The following is a 12,199-nucleotide window of genomic DNA, read 5'->3' on the forward strand; positions in this document are numbered from 1 at the left end:
CTAGCATGTATTTGCATATTTCAGTTAGGGAACGCCACTCTGTGAAGTGTGCGTGTGAAATAAGTCAATTGGCATTTCGCCCTTACACTCCTTCTAAACAAAGCTATTTTTTACAACTTTGACAAAGGGTAAAATCTATTAAACTTAGTCCACTCTGTTCGTAACAGATTTTAGTTTTGGGAACAGAAAACTGTATTGGGATCTAATGTTTCATCGATGACAAAAATTTGCAGAATGTCAGCCAAAATCCATATCGCTCCATCTTCCCCCACTGCCCGCCACTGGGCTTCTTCTCATCACTTGTTTTTCAAAGCAGAGGATAGTTGAAGGATGTGGGGGAAGCTAAGTTGTTAGCAGCACACTGACCCCCATTACAGAGTCAGCATTTATTGCACTCTGGAAAAGGATGTAACCTATTTTCTAAAGGGTATATTTAAGAAATAAGGCCAGAGGGGGTATGGCATATGGCCAATATACCACGGCTAAGGGCTGTTCTTATGCACAAGGCAATGCTGAGTGCCTAGATACAGTCCTTAGTCATGGTATATTGGCCATATATCACAAACCCCCGAGGTGCCTTATTGCTATTCTAAACTGGTTACCAGCGTAATTAGATGTTTATGCAGAATGCTATGGAAATACTTTGTGTGCATATAAAGCCAGGGTCTACAGATAACTTTCTAGAACGGCTATACAGAGAGTACCCCTTCCCTTGGTCCAGAGAAGCGGTGATTAAACCATCCCAATAACAAAACCCTGGACAACTCAGTATGTCATGCAGCAGTGCTTTATTCACATCATGAAGACAACTCTTCGGCACAGATTATACATCTTTCTTTTAAGTTCTTTATTTTGTGGGATTGCCCTCAGAAATTCTGCTGCGATTACTGATGTCTCATAGGGACATAATTTCCCACCTATCAGGTGTAAGGAGAACTCTCGAGACAACTCCACAGGTAACCAGTCCGAGGGAACCTCAATGTCACAAGTTTCTATAATGCCATTTTTGATGTCCATGTTTAGAGTTGCATTGCAGATAGATGTGTCATTTTTCAACTCAAAAGTCGTACAGATACTGAACTTAGGAGTCCTTCCAAATGTCCACTCCCATGCCAACAGTTCACGGGCCATTCTTTGGATACCAGGCAAGGACAGCTCATCACTTGGGTCCACAAGTGTTACAGGGCTGCTGAAACCAAACTCTGTGTTGTACTGGGATGCCACTGAATCCATGATAGTGTCACAGTCCAACGTCGGGTCCTCATCCAGCAGGTTTTTCACAGGGGATGGCACGCTTTGAGTTGCATTGCTCTTAATACCCTGGCAGGTGGGTTTCAGCACCGTGGACAGCAGTGCCCTGTCAGCCGAACACAGCAGAGTGCAGTGATGGTAAGCTGCTGTCCTTCCCAATTTAGCAGCGGTTCCTGAAATCTTGTGTTGGCCATTCAGCAAGATGTCAAACCTCTCTGTTGCACGTACATCCATGTCTGGCCTGAGTCCTTTCAGAGCACATGTCACAACTTGGAGATTCCTGTGACGGTCATAGTTTTTCTTGGAGGTGAAGAAAGTCAAATTGACATTTCCTAAATCGTGGAATACAGTCCCGCCCCCACTGCGTCGCCTGGCGAGCGGTATCCCTTTCTGTCTCATGACCTGAAGGTTGCACTCTTGCCACGGGTTCTGATGTCTCCCTATCACCACCGCTGGAGCATTACTCCATAAGAAGAGCATATTACGGTTTTGGAGGTCAACATGATTGTGTATCCAGTCCTCCAATGCTAAGTTTTCAAATATGTCTGTTGACAAAGATTTGAGGATAAGTCCTGACTTACCAGTCTCGTCAATGACAGCTGACAATGTGCTCTTGGCTCGAGCCGATCGAAAACAGGCTTGGGATTGTGCGCACAAATTCGAGAATGCTCTTAAAATCATCGCGCCTCTATCTGTCGTTTCTTCTGTGCATCTGAAAATAGTTTATCACTTTTGTGGAAAGAAACTTTTCAAAATACATGAATGGAAACATTCAGAGTGAATATGTTTTCAGATCCAATTAGTTTTTACACAGATACTTCCGCTGTTCTTCCTCTTATTTTCTTAAAGGCACTTTATTTACCCTTGTTGTAACACTGCCATCTGCTGTGCTGGAGCGATATCGACTCCATGTTGCTCAAATGATTTTCGATGCTGCTTTTTCCACGCCACCCAGTGGCATAAATCGTATATTGAGTCAAAAAGGATGACTCGTTCCTGAGGGGCTGGCTGGGTTGGATTTAAAATATTATTTTTGGCTTATTTTTCAAAATCAACAAAGTAACAGGGTAACACTTGCCCCTCTGCAAAAGCAGCCACAAAAGGCTCACTATATGGAAGTATCATGTACTACAGAGGGACAACAGCTAGGCTCGCACAAAACAGATTGACAGTGCAATTTATTATAGTAGCCTACTTTTTAATCCTGACGAAGGCAAAATAACTTTGATTTATTTGAAGCCTGGGGTGCATTCCTTTCATTTTAAAATGGTAGCATAAATTGCATAGAACACTGCAATGCAGTCAAATCAGTCATTCTGATGAATAATACTTTGCATTTAGACTTGGAATTTCACTAGGCTAACATTATCTTCTGCTAACATTATCAGCACGTGCTGTCAGTGTGTGGTGGAGTACCGGGTCACTGCGTTGTCAAGGTAATGGACGCACACTGTGAAGAAAGGGCCTTTGCTGATTGGCTTGCAAGCTTGCGAAATCGCGAATTCCGATCGAATCCTGACATCTGATTGGTCAGATCGTTTATCCGTATGAAAAGCGGTTTAGGAGCCATTCAGGGTTTACAACAGCAAACCCCAGTGATTTATCCAGATAACCTCACGTAACTATTTGCTAGCTACAGCTATAACTATTTCTTCCATAAAGTAAGTTGAAGATCTCTCTCTCAACCATGATTCGTTTTTGTTTACATCTGTTTTACTTAGACAAGCAGAGTAGATTTAGCCTAATTATATTTAAGTGTTTAGCGAGCAATCTTGCCATAATCAAATCAGTAGCGCTTTCGACATTTCAAGGCTAGCGTCGTTAGCAAGATTGCTGTGATTTGGAAGACACTACTTTGCAAACTAGCAACCTTTTGAACACCAATACTGTGCGGTTTATAATACATTCATAATCAATAGCTCGATTAAAATAACCTGTTCGCCAAATAAGGAACTTTAATGCAATGTTTTGGTTTGCAAGGTCAAATTTGAATATGCTTGGTTACCATGACAACGTAAATTGTTTAGAACTGTGTCATAAATCAGGCACTTCTTGTTAGTTTTTATCTATCAGCTTGATACAGACATTTTCTTATGTGAATTATTTTCACCTAATCCCCATTGCCCTTCCTGTGTCAGGCTGCAGAGGTTAGTGTGGCTCGTGTGCAGGCTGAGGAGGTGCAGCTTCAGCAGGGGGTGAGGGGAGGGGGAGGAGGAGGTGGAGGAGCTATCTTTGGAGAACCACCAGGAGCCAGGCCATATCAGTACACCAGCTCAGCTGCAGGAAGAGCAGGACCAGCAGGGCCCCACACTGGAGACAACAGAGGACCACACACAGCATGCAGAGGTAGACTTACTGTGTGCCAAAGAGGGAATGCGATGTGAATACTGAACACAATGGATGAGTGAATGTCTGATTGAATCAATGCAAGATTTCTTGGGGTCTGGTTTTGTAGAGCATCATCAAAAACCTGCAGAGGAAGATCACGTCACTAGAGGGCGCTATCACCAAAGTGACACCTGTAAGACCACGACTGATACCACTATATTGCATTCTAATTCAACAGGCATAAATAAAATAGTATAATCAATAGCCTACATTTACCATCCACCCTGGCTTCTGGGCTATGTCTCAGGATAGCGAGTCGGCAGACACTGAACCAATAGAACTTGAGACCCAGCTGAACCCCACAGTAGAGCAGAATCAGGAGCAGGACCTGCAGGCCTTACTGGACCAGTTGCACCAGGAGAGAGACAGTCTGAATAGACTGGTGCAGAAGCTCAGCCTCACAGGTGAGTTACTCTGGGGCTGGACTGAGAGGAGAGGGGGTAGTGGAGAACGAGATGCCAGAATGTGATGTAACATTGTTGGCTATCCTACAGAGAGAGAGCAGGTCCTGTTCACAGAGCCAGGCAGCAGGGGGAAACGTGGCTCTCGTCTGGACAGCTTCTTGCGGAGCGTGGAGGAGGAGAGGGACTACTACAGACAGGAAGCAGACAGCCTGAGGAGGATGCTGAGGGGCAGGTGCTCCTGTAGCCCCTGTCGGGGGCACCTCCAGAGCCACAGCCCCACCCGCCAGTCCCCTGTCAAGGTAAAGGAATGTCTGTCTAATATTAACTAGAAATGTAAATATGGATTTGTTACACCATCTTCAGTGTTATAAATGTATAAATGAGGCTATATATCAATTTTCAGAAATGTTGGTAAATTAGCTAGCACTGCCTTAGACCACTGTGCCACCCGGGAGGCGTCAGAAATTATACATTTTTGACATCAATTAAATAAAACAATTAAATAAAAATTAATTGAGTAATATAAGACCTGTGAAACATTTACATTTGACATTCTAGTCATTTAGCAGATGCTCTCATCCAGAGCGACTTAGAGTAAGTGCATTCATCTTAAGGTAGCTAGGTGCGACAACCACATTTCACAGTCAAATATACAGGATACCAACATTGCATTCTGTAACGGTTTTCTTCCGTTGAAGGAGAGGAGGACCAAAATGCAGCGTGGTTAGTGTTCAACATGTTTAATAAGGACAATAAACGTGAACACTACAAAATACAAAACAACAAATGTGTGGGGTGGGGGGAGAAAAAAAACTAAACAACACACCAGTCCTATCTGGTGCATAGACAGAAGACAACCACCCACAAAATACCCAAAGAACATGGCTGCCTAAATATGGTTCCCAATCAGAGACAACGATAAACACCTGCCTCTGATTGAGAACCAATCTAGGCAACCATAGACTTACATAATCACCTAGACTAGAGAACACCCCATAAACATACAAAACCCCTAGACTAGACAAAACACATAAATCCCCCATGTCACACCCTGACCTAACCAAAATAATAAAGAAAACAAAGGTAACTAAGGCCAGGGCGTGACACATTCCAGCGAAACAATATAGCGTTTAGCAAAAGAAACACATTTTCATTTCATCTATTAATTAAACATCTGAGAACAGTAATATTTTACACACACATGAAGGTACCCATAAGCAATCATTTCTGATGAAAAAATACAAATGTGAAAAATTGGTGGACATAGCATTTTGTAAATAAACTCTTCAAATATGACTTTTTCCATATGAATCAGAAAAACATCTAATTTCTGACCAATGTCTCCTGGACTGTGAGCACTTTGTCATAATACTAATGTAACAGCTGATGTACTCTTTTGAAATCTGACATCATGTCTTGTTCCCCTGTTTTTGGCAGGGGGGCAGCTATGATTCTGAGCTGATCAGGGTCTTGAGAGAGCGGGACGAGATGCAGAACATGCTGGATAAGTATGAGCGCCACCTGTCAGAGATCCAGGCCAACGTGAAAGTTCTGACTGCCGACAGAGACAAGACCAGCATGCACTACCAGCAGGCCAGTACCATTCTTAAAGGAATAGTTTACTCCAACAACACGTTTTGTCCGACTTTTTCTTCGCTCAGGACCAAATGAATGGGAAATCATTTTGCTGGTAACAATCCCTTTCTTCATCAGGCCCAGCAGGAGATAGCGTCGCTGCGTCGCGAGGTACTGAAATCCAAGTCGTCGCGCGCAGCTAAGAGCAGTGTCACTGTGTCGGCTCAGAGCATCCTGAAGCGCGTGGAGGCGGAGAGAGACGAGGCCAAGGTCGACCTCCACCGTATGAGCACAGAGAGGGACAGTCTGAGGGAGAGACTCAAGGTCAATATATTAACCAGATTGGACAATCTACTTCTGAGTGTTCCAGCATGGCCATCTATTGACTACCAATGAATGTGTGTGTGTGTGTATCCTGCTGAGAGAAAGTGTCTATGTGTGTGTTGCGTGTTGTCAGATCTCTCAGGAGACAGCCATCAGTGAGAGGGCTCATCTGGAGCAGAGGGTGGAGGACCTGCAGACAGCCATTCTCACTGTGAGTGAGGAGGTGAAAACCTCCATAGAAACACAATGATTAGAACAGACACACTCTTTAAATGTCCTAAGTTTGGAATGGAATGTTCGTTCTGCTAATTGTATTTCATGGTGATTCTCTTTGCTGTAGCTGGAGCATGAGCGGGGGGACCAGAAGAGCCGTCTTGCCCTGATGAGGGAGTCCATGATGGGGCTGGAGGAGGAGGTCCACACCCTGGGCAGGAAGCTGACCGCTGCTGAGGACGAACACAGCAGGACCAGGAACGAGTGTGTCATGCTGAGGTAAGTAAGGAACCAGCACTGATGTATGAAGTCATGTGGTTGGGGATTCCCTTCCTGCATCAGCCACATACTGGACATGTGTGGGAGCTGTTACTTCTATAGCGTCCATTTAATCCCTTTAATATCAACCTTTTAAGTGTGTGCTCGCACGTGTGTGTTCAGACTGTCCAACAGTGAGATACAGAACGCCCTGAGTGACAGCCAGCGCAGACTGACCTCCCGCATCGGAGAACTACAGAACTCCCAGGAGAGGAACAAACTGCTGGACGAGAAGAACGGTGAGGAGACGAGGTCTGCCTCTGTGTGTCTGTGTGTGTGTGTGTGTGTGTGTAATAACACTATTTCAGATAACCTTACCAAACTGAGCCTTATCTGTTGTGTCAGACTCTCTACTGAGGCAGATGTCTGGTCTAAGAGAGGAGGTGAGCAGTCTACAGTCCACCATCACTGACCTGGACCAGAGGAGAGACTCCCTGCAGGAGCAGCTGGAGAACAAGACTGACCTCCTTAACTCAGCCCACAACCAGCTGGATGACAAAGTAATCAACTGAACACTAACTACACACACAGCCAATTGTACCTGCCAGCCTACCTACCTGCCAGCCTACCTGCCAGCCACTTTAGGAAGTTGAAATGCCCACTTGGATATCACCTCATGAGATGTGACACATTGGTCTAGTATCAGTGATTGAGTGATGGTCTCTTTGGTTTCTATGTGTTTTTCTTCAGGAGAAGACCATCAGGAATCTCAGGTTGTCCATTGAGGATCTGGAGACATCATCAGAGTGAGTCTGAGTTGTCCAGTACCACAAAGCTTCACACAGCAGCATCAGATGCCAGGTCACCATACTAAGGCTCACTCAGAAACGCATACGGATTGCACCACCTGTGTAAGTTAACCTCGAAACTCTGACCCCTGGCTGTGACCTTTCTGTTCCCCAGGAGTGTTCGTGAGGAGCTGGCAGGGCGGGAGAGGGAGCTGGAGGCTTTGAGGAGGAGGCTGGGGGATGCGGAGGAGGAGCTGGGGGCTTTGGCCAAGGTGAAGGATTCCACCCTGAGGGAGAATGCTCAACTCCAAGAGGAACTGGACATGAGCCGCCTCAACAACCAGGTCAGATACAGCACGTTCTGACCAAACCAGAGCACAATTATTATTTTTTAACTTTGAAATGATCAACCTTTTAGGGTTTATATTATTTAGGGAGGATGGTATGTAGCCTGGTATTTGTCTCTGTTCAGCTATTGTACTCAGCTATTGTATCTGTTCAGCTATTGTACTATGTGTCATTTGCCAAGTGACAGGAGTGGCAAGGATTGGAATGTTAGCTAAAAAGACTGGAACTTGACTAGATGCAATGGGCTCATGGTCCAGAATAGTTTTTCATCCCAGGTGATTGGTTAGGGCAAACAGTAGTAGAAAACACTAGGATGCCATATTATTCATGATATACCAAACCTCATGGCCATCATCTCTTTAGAATCTCACGAACACTTTGTAAGGTCTAGTTTGTTTTGCTGTCCAGGCCCTGGTGCTGAATTCGGAGGACTCTGCCCAGGAGGTGAATGAGCTGCAGAGGAAGGTACAGGACTATGTGGCTGACATCTCCCGCATCGAGAACCTGCTGTCCACCAAGGTACCCTCTGCTGTAACTGAATGGATGATATTTCAATCTGTGATCTGTTAGTTATGTCTTGTCGAACAAATTATCACTCATCCAGAGTAGCTATGGCTGCGATTACACAGGCAGCCCAGTTCTGATATTTAGCCCAAACATTGTCAAAAGAGCTGATCTGATTGGTCAAAATACCTATTAGTGGAACAATGATCAGAATTGGGGTTCTGTGTAAACGCAGCCTTTGAGTTCCAGATCAATTCCTTTTTGAAAATGTGTTTTTTTCCTTTCCTCCTTGTGCTTACTATAAGCGGCAATCAACGTTTTCAGACTGGAGTTGGGTAGGGATTGATAGCCAAGACCTTTTCACTTGCACTGATTCATTGGGGAACTTAACAAATAATCCAAATGTGTGTGTGTGTGTGTGTGTGTGTGTGTGTGTGTGTGTGTGTGTGTGTGTGTGTGTGTGTGTGTGTGTGTGTGTGTGTGTGTGTGTGTGTTCACCAGGAGCGGGAGTGCAGGGAGCACCAGGATGCTCGGCGGCGTGCGTCGGCCCAGGCCGAGAGCTGGGAGGGGCAGGCGCGGCAGGTGGAGGGGAGCATCAGCGAGCTGAGGCTGGAGCTGATGTCCTCAGACATGGAGAGACGCAGACTCAAGGAGAAGGTGGAGGCTCTGGAGGCCAGTCTGCAGGAGGTCTGTCTAACCTCACTGTCTCTATCATGAGGGATTATCACTGGTTACACACTGGGTCGTATTCATTAGACACCAAACGGACTGAAACAGGGTGGGACTACCTGAAGTTGTCCAATAACAAAAGCTCATTTTAGTTTTCTATTATAAAAGGTTTTGCGACGTTTTACCATGTTGTGCATAATGAAGATGACCCTGGACTCCTATAGTTGTGTGTATCCTAGGCGTTGTCTGCAGAGCGGAGCTGCAGCAGCCAGGTGTCTCAGCTCAACAGGAGTCTGCTGCACACTGAGGAGCAGTTGAGACAGACCCAGGGGGAACACACCGCCACTCAGACTGACCTGGAGAAGACCAGGGAGCTCTGTGTCAAACTGGACTCCAGCAAGGAGGCTGTGAGTCATGGAGGGGATGGTGTGTGTGTGTGCGTGTGTGCGTGTGTGTGTGTGTGTGCGCGCACATACAGTACCGGTCAAATTTTTAGAACACCTACTCATTCAAGGGTTTCTTTATTTTCACTATTTTCTACATTGTAGAATAATATGGAATCATGTTGTAACCAAAACAGTGTTAAACAAATCTAAATATATTTTATATTGTAACGAATCTCCTCCTCGTCTGAGGAGGAGTAAGAAGGATCGGACCAATATGCAGCGTGGTAAGTGTTCATCATCATTCATTTGACTGAACGCACAAAACAAAAGAACAAAGTGAAATGGGAGAATGAAACAGTTCTGTAAGGTGACATACACTAGACAGAAAACAACCACCCACAACAAAATGGGGAAAACAGGCTACCTAAGTATGATTCTCAATCAGAGACAACGAACGACACCTGCCTCTGATTGAGAACCATACTAGGCCAAACACATAGAAATATAACAACATAGAAAAAGGAACATAGACTACCCACCCCAACTCACGCCCTGACCAAATGAACACAAAGACATAATAAAGGAACTGAGGTCAGAACGTGACATATATTTGAGATTCTTCAAATAGCCACCCTTTGCCTTGATGACAGCTTTGCACACTCTTGGCATTCTCTCAACCAGCTTCATGAGGTACCTGGAATGCATTTCACTTAACAGGTGTGCCTTCTTAAAAGTTCATTTGTGGAATTTATTACCTCCTTAATGCATATGAGACAATCAGTTATGTTGTGACAAGGTAGGGGTGGTATACAGAAAATAGCCCTATTTGGTAAAAGACCAAGTCCATATTATGGCAAGAACAGCTCAAATAAGCAAAGAGAAACGACAGTCCATCATTACTTTAAGACATGAAGGTCAGTCAATCCGGAAAATGTCAAGAACGTTGAAAGTTACTTCAAGTGCAGTCGCAAAAACCATCAACCATCAAGCCCTATGATGAAACTGGCTCTCATGAGGACCGCCACAGGAAAGGAAGACCCTGAGTTACCTCTGCTGCAGAGGATAAGTTCATTAGAGATACCAGCCTTAGAAATTGCAGCCCAAGTAAATGCTTCCCAGACACAGTATCAGACCTTCATGGTCAAATTTCTGCCAAGAAACCATGACTAAAGGACACCATTAAGAAGAAGAGACTTGGTTGGACCCAGAAACATGAGCAATGGACATTAGACCGGTGGAAATCTGTCCTTTGGTATGATGATTCCAAATTGGAGATTTTTGGTTCCAACCGCAGTGTCTTTGTGAGACACAGTGTGGGTGAACGGATGATCTCCGGATGTGTATTTCCCACCATAAAGCATGGAGGAGGAGGTGTTATGGTGTGGGGGTGCTTTTCTGGTAACACTGTCTGTGATTTATTTAGAATTCAAGGCACACTTAACCAGCATGGCTACCACAGCATTCTACAGCGATACGCCATCCCATCTGGTTTGAGCTTAGTGGGACTATCATTTGTTTTTCAACAGGACAATGACCCAACACACCTCCAGGCTGTGTACGGGCTATTTTTCCAAGAAGGAGAGCTGACCTCCACAATCCACCGACCTCAACCAAATTGAGATGGTTTGGACTGAGTCGAACCGCAGATTGAAGGAAAAGCAGCCAACAAGTGCTCAGCATATGTAGGGAACTCCTTCAAGACTGTTGGAAAAGCATTTCAGGTGAAGCTGGTTGATAGAATGCCAAGAGTGTGCAAAGCTGTCATCAAGGCAATGGGTGGCTATTTGAAGAATCTAAAATATATTTGGATTTGTTTAACACTGTTTTTGTCACTACATTATTCCATATGTGTTATTTCATAGTTTTGATGTCTTCACTATTACTCTACAATGTAGAAAATAGTACAAATAAAGAAAAACCTTTGAATGAGTAGGTGTTCTAAAACTTTTAATCGGTAGTGTATGTCAACATGTTCGTGTGTGTGTGTGTGTGTGTGTGTTAACAGTACACGGTGTGTGTGCTTGTAGGTGCAGTGTGAGCTGGAGCTGCTCAGGAAGCAGCTGTCCAGTGAGCGTCTGAGCATGAAGAGCCTGGAATCCATGCTGGTGTCCACCAGGGAGAAGGAGCTACACCGACAGCTCAGCTCCCAGGAGAGACACACCGAGATCCAGCTGCTCAGGGACAAACTCACCGCGGCCGACAGCAAGGCGTGAGCAGACACTTGGTCGCTGTTGGAAGGGTTTCTGATTTGTTCGGTTGCCTGTTTTGACAGCTTCCCTCTTTGTTTCTCTCCCTCTTTCTCTCTCTTTTTTTCATCTATCCACCTCCAACTCAATTCTCTCTCTGTCTCTCTCTCTACATTTCGGTCTATCTCTCTCTCTCTCTCTCTCTCCCTCTCTCTCTCTCTCCTACTCTCTCTCTCAGGAGCTCTCAGCGTAGAGAGGTGGCTACATTGAGTACTCGTTCGGCACAGCTAGAGGCTGACCTGGACATGACCAAAAGACAGCTATCTACTGAGCGGTTTGAGAGGTCCGTCTGTCAGTCTGTCTGTCTCTCCTTGCTTGTTGTAAAGGCTTGGCTTGTGATTTACTCTCTCTCTCTCTCTCTCTCTCTCGTAGGGAGAGGGCAGTACAGGAGCTGCGTCGTCAGGGTCTGTCGTCATCGTCCTCTGGCCTGCATCCCTCCTCCCCTCACCTGCGTCGCTCCCTCAGCCCCAGCAGGCCCCTGTGGTCCACCCCAGACCACCTGGCCAGAGAGAGATCCCCAGAGAGGTGGGCCCCCTCCCTGAACACCTCACACTGAATACAGCACACATATATTTCTACATCTCACTGTGTGTGTGTGTGTGTGTGTGTGTGTGTGTGTGTGTGTGTGGTGACAGGAGCCTGGGGTTCAAGGACCTCTACGACTGAACAGATCTCTCTCTGGAGGAAAGATACCCCAACCTTCTCTCTAGTCCTCACTGTGCTATGATGTCATTCTTCAACTCAAACCTGTGATGTCATGATCAGGACCTCAGGTTCAGAACAACCCTCCTAGACCGGAAATAGTTTCAACAAGTATTATCTCAAATGTATGTTTTATTACATTG

The 12,199-nt window shown here is 45.3% G+C and overlaps 2 protein-coding genes across 3 annotated transcripts; one reads left to right on the forward strand and one right to left on the reverse strand.

Annotated features, from left to right (window-relative positions):
- Positions 1-784: 784 nt before the first annotated feature.
- Positions 785-2,077, reverse strand: LOC139373074 (lipoyl amidotransferase LIPT1, mitochondrial-like). The gene has a single exon (XM_071113147.1). The coding sequence runs from the start codon at positions 1,930-1,932 to the stop codon at positions 793-795; it is 1,140 nt and encodes a 379-aa protein (XP_070969248.1). The 5' UTR covers positions 1,933-2,077; the 3' UTR covers positions 785-792.
- Positions 2,078-3,493: 1,416 nt separating this feature from the next.
- On the forward strand, positions 3,494-12,199 carry LOC139372465 (testis-specific gene 10 protein-like). 2 transcript variants are annotated; one of them, XM_071112189.1, is made up of 20 exons: positions 3,494-3,597; positions 3,707-3,772; positions 3,887-4,043; positions 4,134-4,342; positions 5,481-5,636; positions 5,757-5,942; positions 6,076-6,153; positions 6,283-6,434; positions 6,597-6,712; positions 6,819-6,973; positions 7,164-7,219; positions 7,377-7,545; positions 7,958-8,068; positions 8,359-8,388; positions 8,555-8,740; positions 8,962-9,129; positions 11,136-11,317; positions 11,533-11,637; positions 11,727-11,879; positions 11,990-12,199. In XM_071112189.1, the coding sequence occupies exons 4-20, from the start codon at positions 4,262-4,264 to the stop codon at positions 12,018-12,020; spliced, it is 2,115 nt and encodes a 704-aa protein (XP_070968290.1). In that variant the 5' UTR covers positions 3,494-3,597; positions 3,707-3,772; positions 3,887-4,043; positions 4,134-4,261; the 3' UTR covers positions 12,021-12,199. The 2 variants fall into 2 exon arrangements, with proteins under 2 accessions (XP_070968290.1, XP_070968289.1); XM_071112188.1 differs by lacking the exon at positions 8,359-8,388 and having other exon boundaries at positions 3,494-4,043.

The sequence above is a fragment of the Oncorhynchus clarkii genome, chromosome 18 (genome assembly GCF_045791955.1).
Source record: "Oncorhynchus clarkii lewisi isolate Uvic-CL-2024 chromosome 18, UVic_Ocla_1.0, whole genome shotgun sequence".
Classification (NCBI taxonomy): Eukaryota; Metazoa; Chordata; class Actinopteri; order Salmoniformes; family Salmonidae; genus Oncorhynchus; species Oncorhynchus clarkii.